The sequence below is a fragment of the Pipistrellus kuhlii genome, unplaced genomic scaffold (assembly GCF_014108245.1).
Source record: "Pipistrellus kuhlii isolate mPipKuh1 unplaced genomic scaffold, mPipKuh1.p scaffold_m20_p_36, whole genome shotgun sequence".
NCBI classification, from domain to species: Eukaryota; Metazoa; Chordata; class Mammalia; order Chiroptera; family Vespertilionidae; genus Pipistrellus; species Pipistrellus kuhlii.
In genome coordinates this window covers 3,063,512-3,082,990 of record NW_023425536.1, presented here as the reverse complement: position 1 = coordinate 3,082,990, position 19,479 = coordinate 3,063,512, and the positions used below count along the sequence as shown (strand labels likewise).

General features: G+C 38.0%; 1 protein-coding gene across 1 annotated transcript in view; it reads right to left on the bottom strand.

The window, feature by feature from the left end:
- The window catches only part of LOC118732223 (NUT family member 2G-like), a 107,964-nt gene extending 88,927 nt beyond the window's left edge, over positions 1-19,037 (bottom strand). The window contains 1 exon segment of the mRNA XM_045570741.1: positions 18,952-19,037. Within this exon segment, the coding sequence (XP_045426697.1) occupies positions 18,952-19,037 (86 nt within the window).
- Between the last annotated feature and the right edge of the window lie 442 nt (positions 19,038-19,479).

The following is a 19,479-nucleotide window of genomic DNA, read 5'->3' as shown; positions in this document are numbered from 1 at the left end:
CATTCAGACAAGAAGAAATAAAAGGCATCCAAATTGGAAAGGAGGAAGTAAAACTCTCATTATTCATAGATGTCATGATATTGAATATAGAAAACTGTAAAGACTCCATCAAAAAACTATTAGATTTAATAAATAAATTTGGCAATGTAGCAGGATATAAAACCAACACCCTAAAATCGATGGCTTTTCTGTACACCAATAATGAATTCTCAGAAAGAGAAGCTAAACAAACAATTACATTTACCATTACAACAACAAAAAAAAATTAAGATACTTAGGAATAAACTTAACCAAGAAGGTAAAAGATTTGTACTCAGAAAACCACAAGACATTGAAAAAAGAGATAGAGGAAGATGGAAAAATAGAGAAGTGGAAAAATATACTGTGTTCATGGATTGGTAGAATTAACATCATTAAAAACATCCATACTAACAAAAGCAGTCTGAAAATCCAGTACAATTCCTATTAAAATACCAACATCATAATTTACAGATCTAGAACAATATACTCCAAAAAGTTATATGGAACCAAAAAAAGACTTTGAATAGCCATAGCAATCTTGAGAAAGGACAAAGTTGGAGGGGTCCCAATACCAGATATCTAAGTTATATTATAAAGCCACTGTAATAAAAAAACAAACAGCATGGTACTGGCACAAGAACAGACGCATGGATCAGTGGAAAAGAACAGAGAACCCACAAATCTATCCAAGCCATTACACCCAATTAATATTTGACAAAGGAGGCAAGAATATACAGCCGAGTCACCACAGTCCCTTCAATAAATGATGTTGGGAAAATTGGACAGATATATGCAAAAAAGTGAAAGTAGACCACCAACTTACACCATACACAAGAATCAACTCAAAATGGATACAAGACTTAAATGTAAGCCATGAAACAATAAAAATCCTGGAAAAAGCCATGGGCAGGAAAATCTCAGACATCTGTCATAGCAATATGTTTACTGATACCTCTGTAAGAGCAAAGGAAACTAAGGGGAAAATAAACAAATGTGGCTACATCAAAACAAACGCTTCTGCAGAGCAAAAGAAACTATCAACTAAAAGAAAAAGGATCCCACTGCATAAGAGAATGTAACTGGGAACGATAAATTGATAAGGGATTAATTTCCAGAATATATAAGGAACTCATACAACTTAAGGAAAGGAATACAGATAATCTAGTTAAAAAAAATGGGCAAAGGACCTTACTGACCCTTCTCCAAAGGGGACATACAGAAGACCTAGGGGCATAGGAAAATATGGTAAAAGTCACTGATCATCAGAGAAATGCACATTAAAACAACAATGAGGTAACATCTCCCACCCTTCAGAATGGCTAACATCAACAAATAAATGACAAGTGCTGGCGAAGATGTAGAGAAAAGGGAACCCTAGTACACTGCTGGTGGGAATGCAGTCTAGTGCAGCCAGTATGAAAAACAGTATGGAGTTTCCTCAAAAAATTAAATATGGAACTGTAATTTGACCCAGTGATCCCACTTCTAGGAATATATCCTAAGAAAAGCTAACACCAATCAGAAAGAATGTATGCACCCCTATGTTCACAGCAGCACAATTTATAATTGCTAAGATCCAGAAACAGCCCAAGTGCCCATTAGTATATGAATGGATAAAAAAGATGTGGCACATTTACACCATGGGGTACTATGCAGCTACAAAAAGAATGATTCTTGCCGAAACCGGTTTGGCTCTGTGGATAGAGCGTTGGCCTGGGGACTGAAAGGTCCCAGATTTGATTCCAGCCAAGGGCATGTACCTTGGTTGCGGGCACACCCCCAGTGGGGGGTGTGCAGGAGGCAGCTGGTCGATGTTTCTCTCTCATCGATGTTTCTAACTCTCTATCCCTCTCTCTCCTCTTCCTCTCTGTAAAAAAATCAATAAAATATATTTTAAAAAACACGCAAAAAACAAGATTCTTACCCTTTGAGACAGCATAAAGGGACCTGAAGAGTATTATACTAAATAAAATACACCAGTCAGAGAAAGATATGTATTACATGATCTCACTCATTTGTGGAATCTAATGAATAAAATAAACTGATGAACAAAATAGATGCAGAGACATAGAAGCATGGAACAATCTCAGAGGGAAGGCGGGAGAAGGTGGGTGAGTGGAAGAGACCAACCAAAGAACTTGCATGCATATACGCATAACCCATGGACACAGACAAGGGCTGGTGAAAGCCTTGGGTGGGAGGGTGGACGAGAAGAGGTCAATGGAGGGAAAAAGGGGACATATGTAATATTTTCAACAATAAAGATTTTAAAAAGGGAAGTTTAGTTTACTAAGTGTATTAGTCTTGGAATAAAGTTTTCCACTTGTAAACATGTAACTTTGGACAAGTTACTCTGTTTCTTCATTTTTTTATTTAGTCATGTTTCACAATGGGTATATTAACAGTTCTTGCTTTCTAAAAATGTGTGACAGCATCCATTATGCCACATCTCACCTCTTAGCTCACATTGACTCCAGGAAGCGCAGCTTCAAGGAAGCTTGATTAAGCTTCAGCATGTTTCATGTGTGTACTTGTCATTCATTTGGTGAAGTGTATCTTTTGCTTCTTTATTGATCATAGTATTTTATATACTTAAAATATACACATCTAATATTTATTATATATTAAATAGATTATAAATTACTATAATTATCTTATAATTATTCTAATTAATGTAATTATAATAAAAGTATACTAAATATAAATTAAATACATAGTTACCTCATAGCTATTAAATTAAATAACTAATTATTATAATAAATATGTTAATTATATATTAAATATATAACTTAAACTATTAAGTATATATTTAAAATTCATAATAAGATAGCCAATAAAAGAAAGCAATGGATTTGTAATTTTAGGTAAAAATCTAAAGTCAAGCCCTTTGTAGCTATCTATTTTGTAAATATTTGCTCTTAGTCCATGGCTTGCCTTTGTATTTTAATATTGTGTTTTGGAGAAAAAGTTTTTCATTATAATGAGGTTCAACTTATTATTTTTACTTAATAAGTCTCATGTCTAATATTTGTCTAACCTATTGTAATTAAAAATGTTTTCACATTTCCTTACAGACATTGTGTAGTTTTAGCTGTAGGAGAATCTAGCTGCTTTGGCCTCTCCAGTATCCAAATTCTGCTTTTGACCTCAAGAGGCCACCGTTCTCTGCATTTCTTCCTCCCTGCCCTGGAGCCTGGAGACGCTCCAGAGGGAGGCTAGGGCAATATCAGGGCTCAAGTCATTTGCTTTCTTTCTCCTGTGCTAACTTATGTCCAGTGTCTGAAAAGCATCATTCTATATGCTTTGTCTGGTCCTTTGTTTAATGTGGGGAAGTTATGTCCCTGTTCTCACATTATGATAACAAGCTGAAGTCTATTGTTCTCTATAGGTCCTTTGTATTCTCTTTCCCCCCTTGATTCAAAATGCTTAAGCTCTATAGTTTATTAGAGGTCAAGTGAAAATTTATCTAATTCTATTTCAGAAGCCGTCCCTCTTATTTGAAGGCTAGAGGCCCAGTGCATGGATTTGTGCACATTGAAAGGAAATTAGAAGGTGGCCAGTGGGGTGGGGTTGGGTAAGATGGGCTGAACACGCACTGAAGCCAACCTCCCACGGTCTTTCTCCAGCCGGCTGAGCTGGGGCTCAAAGGGCATCTGCAGAGTGAGCAGTGTCCCTCTGACAGGTGGGGTCCCTCGGCCTGGCCTGCAGGGATCAGGCCAAAACCGGCTCTCTGACATCCTGAGGGGTCCCAGATTGTGAGAGGGCGGTTCTCATGTGACATACTCTGGGATTGGGCTCCTTTCTCTCTGGTTCCGGGTGTGTCACCCAAGAACTGCAGCTGCCAAATCACCATAGCCCGGCAGCTCCTGTGTTGAGTATCTGCCACATGGTGGCCAGTGTGCATCATAGTTACTGGTCAGAGCGTCTGCCCCCTGTTGGTCATTTCATGTCATAGCTACCAGTCGGATGGTCCAATGGATGGATGGTCACTCAGGTGCGTGCGCGTGTGCGCGCGCACACACACACACACACACACACACACACACACACACATAACTTTAATATTTAATAATAAAATCATAATATTGATGGTGGTCATTATTGAGTACTTATGCCAATGTATTTTCTGATTTATTGCAGCAGACCCACGAACTAGGCAATATGATCATTTTTATTTTATATATGAGAAAAATGAGCCTATTGACATCAGAAGTTGGATTTCAGAAACAGGTAGTCTTTCTCTCTCTCTTAATCTGATTATTTTATAGTTTTCAAATTTTATTCATTCAATTCAGATTTGTTCTTGGTACTAGAGATTCTGCAGAAAATAAAGCAGACAAACTCCAAACCTCACTTGCTTATTTAGTAAGTATTTACTGAAGGTCTTCTGCTGATATTGGTGAATTTTACAGATTCCAGTGGATATAATAGCTGATTAAAAAAGAAACTCACTTTTTCCAGTGATATTGGGAAAACCTAACATGACTATGACAACTTAATATCTAAAATTTACTGTTTACTAAATGCTACACATGGTTTTAAAAGTTTAAAGGTATTAATACGCATAACAATGTATGAGTATTATTATTATCACCATATTATAGCTGAGAAAGTTGAGACTCAATGAGGTTAAGTTCACAGGCAGAAAAGATTCAGAAACACTACTCAAATCCAGGTGTTCTTACTCCATAATCTTAACCACTAGAAACAAGTTTAATGTTAGGAAGTTGACACAGAGATTTAAACTTTGGAAGGAAAAGACTCTGACTGGAGATGAATTAACAAGGACTTGTGAAACTGAAAGACTGAAAAATTAAAGGGTTTTTGTTGTTTTGGAGGAAGTTGGAGTCATATTGGCACTAGGAGTAGATTGAGAGATGTCTTAAAATATTTAAAGACCTAATAAATTAAAGAAATATGTGTCTTATGCAAAATAGTATAATTTAAAACCCCTATGAATTAATAATTACATTACAAGTACTGAGTTAAAAACAGATGTTGACATAGAATCTTGTCTATCTGTCCAATTATATAGGTAATGTTAGGTTAGATCAACATTTTTTTTTTCTATTTTGACATGTTATAATAGAACCTCATATTTTAATCATTTTCCTTTTTTGCTTCACAACAACACACATACTTACGTATAAATATGTATATATACCTATATATAAAAATGCATACATGTATATGACAAAACCTGTCAAGCCAGAATGGGCAAATATAATGATTAAATGTCAAGCTAACAATACAAAAACTGTGGGTTTAATGAAAACATCCAAGAGCTTTTGAGCATGTAAGCTAGTACAGGTCGGGTATGCAACAAGTCTATTTAAACAATGAAAAGGGGTTATAAACTTTAAAACACATTAACTATGAATTCCATTGCCTTTGCACCTAACGTTCCAGCACTCATTAGTGTCAGAAACACAAATTGTTGAGAGCTGCTATAGAATCCTATTGAGTTTTCATAAAAGTTGCATTCAAGAAAATTAATTGGGAAAGGAAGGACATTATAAGAGAAGACATTAGAGGGCTCTTTACTTAGATTTCCAAGCCTGAATGGATGGAGAATTGGATCTGGGACTACTATTGGTAAATCGGAGCACACAGAAATGAGCCCAGTGCTTATAATTCAAGCTATTTGCCAACTCTGTGTGATGGGAAGGGCAAGAATGATGGTGACGATGACAGTGACAGTAACAAAAAGAGAATGCATGGATAAGTGAATAAATTTTAAATAGAAGAAAAAAATACTACCCTATTTAATAATGATAAGTATACAAGTATGCCCTGGACTGAGTTTAAGGTAAGGGATTTAAATCTGTCACTCTCACAGTGGAGTCTTGGTTTTAGTGTTTCTCTCCTATTCTGGGAATCTAATGATGATTTTGCTTTTCATTATACAGTGATATTGCACAATGTGATCCTTAAATACAGAATAAATACTTCATTTTCTGTGAAACTTATGCAATAGTTATTATCCATTTAAAGCACGTGTGTCAAACACAAGGCCCGCGGGCCAAATCCGTCCCGCCAGGCCTTGCAATGTGGCCCGCACCGCGCTGTCATCACTGCACTCCGCTGCGTTTCCATCACAATGACAGTTTATGACTGTTCAGTAAACCATTCGGCCCTCGATTTAGGCTGGATTTTAGATTTTGGCCCCTTCTCTGATTGAGTTCGACACCCCTAATTTAAAGGATGGAATAATTTGATATACTGAATATTTTTAAGGAAAACATTTCAAACATATAGATAAATATAACACCCATTAATCAATCACAGCTCTATCAAATTTGAACATTTTTCACTCCCACTCAACTTTCTTTCACTTCCAAAAAAAAAAATATCTGTCTTAGATGTACAGTTTAATGTGCCCAAGAATGTTTTAACACTTTTTAAAAAATATATATTTTATTGATTTTATATAGAGAGGAAGAGAGAGAGAAAGAGAGTTAGAAACATCGATGAGAGAGAGTCATCGATCAGCTGTCTCTTGCACACCCCCTACTGGGGATATGCCCGCAACCAAGGTACATGCCCTTGACCGGAATCGAACCCGGGTCCCTTCAGTCCCCAAGCCGACGCTCTATCCATTGAGCCAAACCGGTTTCGGCGAATGTTTTAACACTTTTAAATTATTCTGTAAAGAAGCATAACTAATATGCCATTGTTGCCACTGGCGTTACTGTTTTATAAATTACATTATACTGTACATAATCCTTCTACAATAGATTTTTCATTCAATAGTTTCTTTCTGACACTGATCCATGTTAACATTTAGCTAACATTCACTTACTTGGCTTAATGGCATCAGTTTATATAAACATACTGCAGTTTATTGTTCTGTGGATGAACACTGGGTTTTTATTTTCAATCTTTTACCATTGCAAGCAGTGCTACAAGACACAGTCATCTATACAAGTTTCTTTATTTGGGTGAGTATGTTTCTCTAGGTTTAGGTGAAAAGTCTTCTGTATGTCTTTAGAAAAGCTGTTGGTGCTTCTAGTTATCAGTATAGTCAAATGACAACAGTTTATTTTATGGTTGTGCTCTTGTGGCTCATTTAAAAAGTCTCCGCTGGAATAAAATACAAGTCTAAACATTTCACAGGTGTTTATCTCTAAAGAAGCACATTTTCCCCTATGGATATAGAACTATCTCAGCAGAATGATTTATTATGCAGTTCATTCTTTCTAATTATGACGCATATACACTGTGTCATAGGTGACTCTGTTTTGCTGCATTGGTCGGTTTACCTGTGGGGATAGCATGCTACTTCAGTCACTGTCTGAAGCCTTGGTATCAGGTGGGTTTAGCACTCACGCTTCCACTCAACTTCTTCTGTAAGAACATCTTCATTACTCTTGGTCCTTTGGACTGCTATGTACTGGTAAACTGAAGAGTCAATAGGAAATTCCAGAAGAAAACATTTTAGAATTTTAATTTTTATAAATCAATTTCTGGATAATTGACATTTATAATATTTTAATTTTTATATGAAAGCTGTCCATTTATTCAAGAAATTTTAGTTCTATAAGTAAAGTTTTCACCATGTAGGTTTTGCATATATTTAATTTATCTTAATACCTATTTTTGTTTGCTTTTATCAATGCTATTTTTTAAAAATCTACTTTAATTACAAGTTCTAATCAGTTGTTGCTGTTATACAGAAAAGTACTTTATACATATTCATTTACAAAAATATTGTTGAACTTCTATTGGTCTAATCATGTTCCTGTAGACTCTTGCATTTTTACAGCAATTGTAAACTTAGTAAATAAGATTGTCAAAGGAATTTTTTCCCAACACTTCCTTGTATTTCTTCTTGTGTTGAAATAAAATAGCATTGAATTAGAATATCCTTGTCTTGATTCTAATTTAATTATACAGTAGTGTAATAAAAGCTTAATATGCTAAGTGTCCGGTCATCCAGTCATCCGTTCAACCAAAGTGTAATATGCTAATATGGTAAGGCCGCTCACTATGACATGCACTGACCACCAGGGAGCAGACAGTTGAACAGTTGCTATGATGTGCACTGACCACCAGGGGCAGACACTCAATGCAGGAGCTGCCACCTAGTGGTCAGTGGGCTCCCACAGGGGGAGCACCGCTCAGCCAGAAGCCAGGTTCACATCTGGTAAGCACAGCTGTGGTGGCAGAAGCCTCTTCCACCTCTGAAGCAGCACTAAGGATGTCTGACTGCGGGGGAGTGGGCCGAAGGCTCAGTGGAACATTCCCCAGGGTCTCCCAGACTGTGAGAGGGTGCAGGCTGAGCTGAAGGACTCCCTCCTCCCTAAGTGCATGATTTTCATTCATCCAGCCTCTAGTTAGAATTATATTTTTCACTTAATATCGATTAAAATGAACTTTGGCTTAAAAATTGTGTTAATTATATTTTGTGCTGGTCAAACTGCATTTCCTGTAAATTGAGTGTGATAATGTATAATCTCAAAGGGCACACTTCTTTTAAAATAATGTTTTTTATTGGAAGATTATTAGTGCATTAGTTAAAATAGATCTCAGTATTTAAGGTTTCATAAAATTTTAGGAAGCTTCTGAAAGTCAGAAACATTCAAGGTGAGAATAACTTGTGCTTGAAAGTAACTTTAGTATGCCTGCAGATGTTTATATAACCATGAAATGTAAGATGATAAATACAAAATTAATAATAATAGTTACTTCAAATGATTTGCTATAGTAAGAAAATATGAACTTAGGTAGATTATTAACTTTCTGCTTTTGAATTGTTTCTCTTGAGAAAATAAGCACGAATTACCTCTCCAATTTAAAACAACAAATGAAATAAAATAAATAGTAATATTTATTAACCAGACCATTAATAGGATGTTATAGAATACTTTTATGCATTCTGTGAGTAATTGGAATAGTGTATCTTTCCTTTCAACTGTGAGGTCATATAACTCAAAACAGCTGACAGCAATCTCTGTTTTATTTGCTGAACTCACACTTTAATTTCCACACCTGGAGTGAGGGTTGTTGAGCTCCAGAGGGTGTGTTTGTACAGAAACCTTATTTTTGAGGTGTACATGGTATATGAGAAAGGTCACATGTGGCTATGTGGGTTGAGCATTGTCCCAAGCACTAAAAAGTCCCTGGTTCCATTCCTGGTCAGGGCACATGCCTAGGTTACAGGTTCAATCCCTGGTTGGGATATGTAGGAGAGGCAGCCAATAGGTGTTTCTCATATTGATGTATCTCTCTCCCTCTCCCCCCTACTCTCTCTAAAAAATCAATAAAACATATTAAAAATAATACAGTCAGCCCTGTGCAGTGAGGCTCAGGTAGTGGGAGTGTCTTCACATGTGACAAAGGGTGGCGGATTGGATTCCCTGTCAGGGCACACATCCAGGTTGCAATTTTGATTTGAGTCAGGGTGCATATAGGGGAGGCGATAGATAGATGTTTCTCTCTCACATTGATGTTCCTCTTCCCCCCCCCCCCCTTCTCTAAAATCAATGAAAGTGTCCTTGGGTGAAGATTAAAAAAAGACAAAAGACAGTAATATGGAGAGCATCTGATTCCTCAGGTGGAAACCCAGAAGCAGGAAGTCCAGAGGAATTAAATGTTGAACTCCACATGGTAAGAATTGTGCTTTTGTCCTTCCTTAAGAAGACAAAAGTGAACAAGTAAGTGACTTCTAAGTGAGATACTTTGGGAGCAATATTTAAGTTAACTGCAACTAAGTCATTAATATCATTTTTAATTAAAAAAAAACGCCGATGTTAAACATGTTGATATTACATTCTAACTTTTAAAATGTTCTATATAAACTTAGAAGTAAACTATTATGATTATTTATCATTTCATTAACAAAACATTTCTGAGAAAATGCTTAATGTCAAATATTAATTACTCTAGGTATAAGGAAATCAAAGATGAAAATGCATTATTTACCTTGAGGAACTTTTTATAAATGCATTGCCTGATATTTTCTGATAATTTTCTATTTTGCTTGGCACCTAAAAGCATATGAAAATATACTTGTTTTCTATAAGTAATACACTTCTATTGTCTTCCATGAAGTTGCCCTCAGGCTGGACACTGTTGTTTTGTGATATCATTTGCCTTTTGGCTTTCTGATGAATTGTAGTGTTTATTTTGTATGATTTTCTTAGAAATAAGATGTTTGGAGGTTGATGTAAAAGTGGCAGGAATGTTTTATAAAGATAGACATTTAGTGGAAGATGCAGAGATCTGAGACTTAAAATTGCTGGGTATATTTATTCAGAGATTACCAAATTGATGCTTTTGTGTTAACTGCATCATCTCTGTGATTATTGTTTTGTATTTAAAATAGGGTACTAATAAAGCTCACGTCAAAGGGTCTGAAAGTCAATTGAAAGAAAATACAAAGATGCTTTGTTCACTTAAAAGGAACAAAGTCTTATTTAAGCCATAGAATCACTTTTAGAGAAAGCCCTTATAAACTTTCAGTTATAAGATGAAAAAGTTCAGGGTACAGTATGGTGATTATAGTTAACCATAGTTTATTTTATACTTGAAAGTTTCTAAGAAAGTAGATCTTAAATGTTCTCACCACAAAAAGGAAATGATAAATATTTGATGTGATGAGGATGTAAGCTAATGCTAGGGTGATGATCATTTCACTATATATATATATATATATATATATATATATATATATAAAATCAACATGCTGTGCATGTAGAGATTCAATGTTATGTGTCAACTGCACCTAATAAAACTAGAAAAATATACACAGAGGATAGTATTATTTTTTAAAAATATATACATATATATGTATATTTATTGATTTCAGAGAGAAAGGGAGAGGGAGAGAGAGACAGAAACATCAATGATGAGAGAGAATCCATCGATTCGCTGCCTTCTACATGATCCCCAACTGGAGACTGAGCCCACAATTAGGGCACATGCCTTCGACCAGAATTGACCCTGGAACCCTTCAGTCCACAGGCCAATGCTCTATCCACTGAGCCAAATCAGCTAGGGCGAAGATAATATTATTCTTATAGTATTTTGTGTAATATTAGAAGGCATTTTCCTATAAAATTAGTATTTTTTAAATATATAACCATATAAGCTCTGTAACGAAAAACCCAAAAGTAATCACATATCTTTTGAGCATCTTCTATGTACTAAGTGCAATACTAGGAAGGCCCTGGAGATAAAACAGATACTCTCTCTACCTTCATGGAGCTTACAGGTTTCATATCAAAGTAATTGCCCCAAAACATCAAATTATGACTAAATCATGGAGACATTGAGGAAATTTACACTGTAAACAGAGATGAATGTATCATGTCATTTGTAACCAGGGCAAAACATAGGCATCAGAACAGCTCCTCCTGAGGGACAGAAATCTATGTTGTTAGTGCACAGACATATAAACTGTACTCGGCAGATGTGCCATCATAGAGAGGCTCTCTGGGGAAGGTGTAGGTGAGGCCTGAAGGTTTCTCGAAAGGATCACTCTTTGTGAGGCAAAATAAAAGAATCTGAAACACCCTACATCAAAGGATATGCAAAGAACATGCCATCTCTTCCTAATTAGACTGGCACACTTATTAATAATCCTCCTCAACACATTAATCTGAGAACAGCTACAGAATTAGATAGCTTGCATTCTATATTATAAAATATATTATGCATCTTCTAGATCACCCTATATAATAAAAGCCTAATATGTTAAGTGTCTGGTCATCTGGTTGGCCATCCAAGCAATTGAAGTGAAATATGCTAATGATATGCTAAGGCCGCTCATCTGCTTGCTATGATATGCACTGACCACCAGGAGGCAGATGTGCCAACTGGTAGGTTAGCTTGCAGTTGGGGTTCGGCTGATTAGGACTGAGTAAGATGGGCTGGACATGCCCTAGAGCCCTCTCATGGTCATTGCCTGGTTGGTCATCCTCCCTTGTTCCTCTGCAGCCCCAATCGTGCACCGGTGGAGTCCCTCGCCCTGGCCTGTGCCCTCTCACAATCTGGACTGAGGGACTCCGCCCCCGAGTGCAAGAATTTCATGCACGGGACCTCTAATAACAGAAATAAAAGAATGTGTCTCTCTAAGAAGAAGCCAAAGCAGAAAAGCCACACAATTAATTTCGGAGATATGAAAATGACGTATGATAAAATCCTAGTCCCATTTCTATTTTACAAAATAGAAAACATATATTTTAAAAATTGATTTTAGAGAGAAAAAGGGAGAGAAAGAGATTGGTTACCTCCCACACTTGCCCAACCGGGGCTTGGAACCCGAAACCTGGGTATGTGCTCCAACCAGGAATTGGTCCTGCCACTGTTTGGTGTGGGGAAGGGACAACACTCAACAACGGAACCACTCGGTCAGGGTGACACTGTATCTTAAACCACTCATTGCTTTGACTTCGGGGATAATTGCACTGCTTCATAATTAAGTGCAATGCTGAATATTATAAAGCACTGCTCAGCATCCTTCTTAATCATTAAGCACTGAAGCATTCTCACAAATGTCAGGACAGGAGGGCGGCCCCATCGTTGATTGTTTGCATCACTCCCGATGCACAGTCATCTCAATTAGAATGAAACATGAGGATCTCAGGAGGAAGGAGGCAGCACGGTTATTGTCATTACTGGCATGTGATCAGGATGCATTCGGGGAAGTCCCTAGCCTACTCAAAGACATTGAGCACAGTTAGCAATCATAGAGTAGGTCAATAGTGCCACTGGTCACAAGATTAAATAGGTTTCCGGGATCAAAAACAACCAATGAAAATGTGCATACACACTTGCCAAATTATAATAGTACGTTACTGCCTCCTTAGGCAGGGAGTTCTCTCAGAGGGAAGAGTTGTTTATTTTGTCCTTAACTCTTGAAACATTATTGCTTATGATTTCTGCAAGGGCCCTCTCTTGTTTACTTAGTTATTTATTGCCTTTTTCCCCCCTCAGCATCCACTTATTACTCCCTTAACATCCTAGCAAATAACTTCGTCTGTGTAATGTGCTCTTGCAAAAACACTTCATTTCATAAAAGCCTGCACATTATTTCTTGATGTTCATATATACATTTTTACCTATCGACTCCCCCATTGAAGCAGTAAATTAATTTTTCAATTAAAAAGTTTCTTTCAAAACATTTGCTCTTAAAAGTGTGTATTTCAAGCTCACAAATATGGGCTTGTGTTCTTCTTGCCTACTTTTCTCATCCCATTGTGAGGGAAGGACACCTGCCCTAAACACTCAGTCAGCATTGGAAAGATGAGAGTGAGTCATAGCAGTGTATTGGTCATATGTGACGTGTGAGTACATGTGACTCATGAGGGGGAAGGAGGATGCTGCAGGCTGTGCGTGGCCACATGGGGTTGCCAGTGAGAGTAAATGAACCCCAGTAGGGAATGTGGGAGGAAGGTTTGTAGTCAGGAGGGTGTGCAGTGCTCCGAGGTTTGTGTGGGAGGCTGGGAGTGGCTTCTGTGAAGAATTCTGCAGGCTGCCAGTGACGTTAAGTCCACTAGGTTGATGAGTGCAGCTGTCCAGCTCATAGGGGAACTAGCTGGGTGGGGAGCCTTACCCACTGGGTGGGGGATATTCCTGGCCAGAGCAGGGGACCCCAGGGTTGATATTCAGGGCCTTGTACAGGTGTCAAGGCAGCACCTGAAACTTCAGGCTTTATCACACAGCTTGCAATTCTGACTGTATTTCTTGTATCAAGGTCTCCCAGAGGTGCCATAAAAGTCATTCCTTTTTGTTTTCTCCATAATCAGCATGAGCAACATCCTATTATACCAACTAACAGACACTGCACGCATTCCAGGGCAGCCTGCATCTGCTCTGGCGTTTCCATTAGCAAATACACAGAACGTTCATGGGTGCTGATTTCCTTTGGCGATCTCACAGAAACCTTGTTATATTCCAAAGGAGTGGTTCATAAAAGGCTGTGATTTCTTATGGCTCAATTATTAGGTCTAGTAATAATTAATGTCGTTTTCTAATACTTTTTTAAATCAAATTTATTTAAACAATACAACAAAATTTAATCAACAATATAGTTGCCGGCCGTTGTTTTCTACTACTTGTGCCCAACACTCAGGAAGCATTTTAATCCCTCTGTTGTAAAATTCTTGTGATTTTGATGCAAAAAATTTGGTCAATGCATTTTTGAGGCATTCTTCATTATTAAATTTTTTTCCAAGAAGAAAGTTTTGCAAAGAACGAAACAAATGGTAATCGGAAGGGGCAATATCAGGAGAATATGCAGGTTGAGGGAGAACTTCCCATTCCAACTGGCGCAGTTTTTCAGCAGTGATTCTTGCAGTATGCGGTCGTGCGTTATCATGGTGAAGAATTACGCCCTTCCGATTAATCAGTGCGGGTTCTTTTTCTCTTAAAGCTTGGGCTAACCTTTCCAATTGGGCACTATACACTGCACTTGTAATGGTTTGGTTAGATGGTAAAAGTTCATAATGAAGAATTCCTTTAAAATTCCACCAAACACACAACATCACTTTTTTCGCATGCAAGTCAGGTTTTGGCGTGGGCTGCGGAGCCTCATTTTTGTCCAACCATTGAGGCCGCCTTTTCAAATTAACATACAGCACCCATTTTTCATCTCCGGTAACAACTTGCTCTAAAAACGGCAAACGGTTTTGACGAGAGAGGAGCAAACTGCAAATTGTGACTGTTTGATTACGGTTGTTGTCAGTCAACTCATGAGAAACCCATTTTCCAAACTTTTGGACTTTGCCAAGGGCACGCAATTGATTGGAAATTGTTTTCTGTGAACAATTTAAAGTTGTCGCAAACTCTTGTTGGGTAATTTGAGGATTTTGCACCAAAAGAGCTTGAAGAGCTTCTTGATCAAAATTGGACACACGGCCTCGACCGCTCTTGTCATCTAACAAAAAATTTCCCTCGCGAAATTTCTCAAACCAACGCTGGCATTTTCTGGCGCTAACTGCATCTTGACCAAGAGCACTACAGATGTTTTTTGCAGCCTCACTTGCTTTTCTTCCTAATTGGAACTCGTAAAGCATGCAGTGCCAAATATGCTCTTCATCCGCCATCTTCTTAGCCCTAGTTTTGCAAGAAAAACCAAACCAAACACAAAGTTTTTCAAGCAAAACTTGTTAATTGCACTTCACACGTTCTGTAGATACCACGTGTTTGAAGGTTATGTCAATACAAGTCAACACCAAGCAAGATTTTAAACGAATGTTTAAAAACGACATTAATTATTACTAGACCCGATAGCATGGGCCGAGATAGGTTAATTGGTTTATAGACTTTCTTATTCTCCTTGAAAACTAGTGACATGCTAGAGAAGAAGCCATTTGATCAGCAGATAAAACAGGGCTGAAGACGCTGGATGACGGTGGGAAGCTTACAGTTTCTCCTGAGGAAGAAAACCAGGTCTACTTTTGAAAACAGCGACTGAATGCAAAGAGAATAGCCTCATTCAGGGGATTTAATTGGGGAAGAAAAATCAGTGCTTCTCTACGTGGAGCAGATAAAGGGCCTCCAGATTGCTCTTATTAGGGGGAAAACAGGCCCTGCCTTCCGACAAGAGGATTACCGGAGAAGAGGTGGATTGTGTCTGAATAGCAGGTATATAACTCACGGGAAGGGAGAGCAGGGGGAGGCTGGATCACACTGGGGTTATCGGGGTCACTGAGAGAAGAGGGTCACAGGAGGGCATGTCTGTGAGCCAGCCTTCCTCCTTGTGCTCCTGAGTACCAGGACGATGCTACTTTAGCCGTGACATTCAGTGGAGGGTTTTGTAACCTGTGTTTCCTCATTCGTTAACTTCAAACCTGCAAAGAATTTTTTGTGAGTTTACTTGAGCCAGACTGTGGACAATTGCCAGGAAGCAGAATCTCAACATGTTGGGATAATGCTTTGGAGAATGGCAGTTCTTCACCTTGTTTTATAGATTACAATCAAAGGAGGAGACATAATGGCTTACATGGGATCCACTGTGATAGGTTAGGGAGGTGGGAGAAAGCAAAGCAGGGAAAGCTCTGGGATTGGATAAAAAGTGAGACGATAGACACATGCTTCTTTTACTTCTGTGGGAACAGGATAGTTAACAGTCAGCAATGAACAGGATAACAATAGCAAAGAAGGGATCTATGGTCTCAGTCCTGGAGCCCACAGATTGGTTGTGCCCTGGGTGATTGGGGAACAAGGGAAGTCACAAGTTTTGACATTTCACAGGCAAGTTATCTTAGATGCAAAAAGCCAGAAGGCTCAGTTCAGGTAAAGATTGACCTTTGTCAGGGAAGATGCTGGCTTAGGACATGGGGACCCACGATAAGCTGCTTTTAGTTAAAGTGTTCATTTCAGACCATCCTTTGTGGTTACTTTAGGTCTTTGAGTTTGTAAAACTGCCATGCAGGCCTTCCCTGAGCTGGTCAGGTTAGTGTGTGGCCTTTTTTCATGGCTGGTAGACATGGCTTGTGGGTGTAGCTGAGGGATGGTTAATTTGCATATTATTCTTTGATTAGGGAGGATGAGTGAGATCATGGGATATTTATCTTCTCTGACTGACTTATTTTGCTTGGCATAATGCTCTCCAGTTCCATCCATGCTGTTGCAAATGGTAGGAGTTCCTTTCTTTGTATAACAGAATAGTATTCCATTGTGTAGATGTAAAACACTTTTCTAATCTATTCATCTGCTGATGGGCACTTAGGCTGTTTCCAAATCTTAGCTATGGTGAATTGTGTCGTTATGAATATAGGGGTTCATATGTACTTTCTGATTGATGTTTCTAGTTTCTTGGGATATATTCCTAGAAGTGGGCTCACTGGGTCAAAGGGAGTTCCGTTTTTAGTTTTTTGAGGAAACTCCATACTGTTCTCCACAGTGGCTTCACTAGTCTGCATTCCCACCACCAGTGAACGAGGGTTCCTTTTTCTCTGCATCCTTGCCAGCACTTGTCATTTGATTTGTTGATGATTGCCATTCTCACAGGTGTGAGATTATTACTATTGCTTTGGCTATTCCTGACCCTTTCACATTTATGGCAACTTAATTCCAAGCTTCATTTTTCTGGAGCTGAATGAATTACAGTGATGTAAGGACGAGGTAGTATTTCTACGTCCTTACTTCAGAACAAAGTATATACTTTAATGATGAACTCGAGGATAATAAAATTAAACCAATGATTTTTTTTAACTTGAGTATTCATTTGTCTTTGCCATATAAAGAGGAGGGAGGAAAATAATTTTCACTGCTAAAGCATAAAGCAAATTAGACATAATGGTACATAAAAGGCACACCATAAGCATGCTCTTGAAAATTAATGTCTCTACAGGATTATGAAGCCATTAATAGAAAAACCTGTCACAATAGTCTTGCCCTATTCCGGTTTCCATGCTCCAGGGACAGCCACTCTCTGTTGACTGCATTCTGGGAAGCTGGCACCGATAATTAAATACATTGTTTAAAACTTACAGTCATCTAACATGGCGGGAAGCCAACTCTTTCTTCCCTTTCACTTAAAAAAATGTAATTACTGTTCTATTTTTTTACTATTAAATTTTTTAAAAAACATAATGGTTTTATTCCAAATTCCTTTTGTCTCAGTGGAATCTGTGGCCTCCTCTGTGAAAGCTAACTGATGTCCACAAAGCTGGGCATAAAGCATTGTGCTTGTAGCCAATTTGTTTTTGGTTGTTTGTTTTTTTATCAAGGGCAAAATACATTAGGCCTCAAGCATCCATGTAATGTGACTATTAGATTTGCGCCTAAATAGTCCATGTGGTTGTTAGAGAGATTCCAATGCTGATTTGCTAGGATTTCAGATACTGCTCCAAGTCAAGCCAACTCCGTGCTGACTGTGTGCGACCAGTGCCCATTACAGCTGGAGCCTCATTCTGACATTATGTGTATTACCCCCAGGTTTTAAACAGAGATGAAATGTATTCTTTATAGGTGGCGGGAGGCACAAATCTAATTTCACTTATTCTCCAAATGCATAGAAATTATTCCAGAAATACCATTGTGTCTCTATTAATATAATGTGTATGTATGTAACAGGCATTGGGGAACATGCATAAATAAAACCAAAAGCAAGGGTAATAAAGGATGACATTGACAAAGTGACCATGCCAAATTGCATTCATTATGACAAATCACTATAAAGTGAAAAAAGACTCTTTGGATAAAAAAATGCTTATTTTTTAAAGACAAAAGTTAATATCCAGAGTTTATAGACAGCTCCTAAAATAAGCAAAAAATTAAAAAATAGATAAATAAACTCATAACAAGCTATTCTCTGAAGAGGAAATGTAAATGGGCATTAAATATATGAAGGGGTGCTTAATCTTGCTTGTGTTCTGAAAACTGAATTAAAATAACTCTGATATGCCTACTTTCATATGTAAGATCATCAGAAAAGGGGGAAAAAGATAATTGAGCAATAGGCATTCTTATAAACTTTCCCTGTGGGAATAAACTTTAGATTATCCATTTGGGCAGGAAAACTCTATTAAAATTTAGATTATGTATAGTCAAGTATTTTACTTTTACATATATCTCCTGAGACTCACATATACTTGATACTTATGTAAGGGTTTGTACTGCAGTGTTTTTATAAAGCAGGATATTAGAAGCCTGCTCTATAAGGAGCCATTAAACTGTAGGACATGTACACTATCACATTCTATGCAATAATTAAAGAAGAGATATAAAAGATAGAAAATGATTCCTATAATATAAGTTCTTTATGTAAATAGAAAATGAACTATATATATATATACACACACACACACTAATAAAAGAGAAAGATGCAAATGAGCTGTACCTCTGTGACACCCACCAGCCAATCAGGAGTGAGTATGCATATTAACCCAACAAAGATGGTGGGTTAATTTGCATACATAGGCACCAAGCAGGCAGGGGGGCACCAAGTGGCCTGGGCCCTGGGTATGAGCATCAAACCTGCAGCCTCCTGGGACCATCGCCGGGCCCCGGAGGCGAGGGTAGCCATTCAGCTTGATAGCAGACAGCAGAGCCTGCTTAGCCATAGCTATAGCCACCCCCGAGCAGGAGAGCGGGCCTGCAGGCAACACCCAGTAAGGCCTGCTTGCCTATCACCATGGTATGGAGTAGGCAGGTCCCACAGAGAGCAAAGAACCATGTGGAGTGGGCCTAAGCCATAAGTAGGGCATTCCCTGAGGGGTCAGATTGAGAAGGTACAGCTCAGGCTGAGGGACCTCCCCCCACCATCCCGTGCATGAATTTTATGCACCAGGCCTCTAATATATATTCAGGGAGAATAAAAAACAAGCAATAGAGGTCATGTCTGGTAAGAATACTAACAGGCGCTCTGACTTTATTTGTATTATTAGAGTCTTTTGACTATGTAAAAGCATGCTATTTTCACAAATACAATCTGACACTTCTAGAAGTGGCATCTTTATCAAAGCAGCTTGATGCCGCTCTAATTATAAATTTGGGTACGTATTT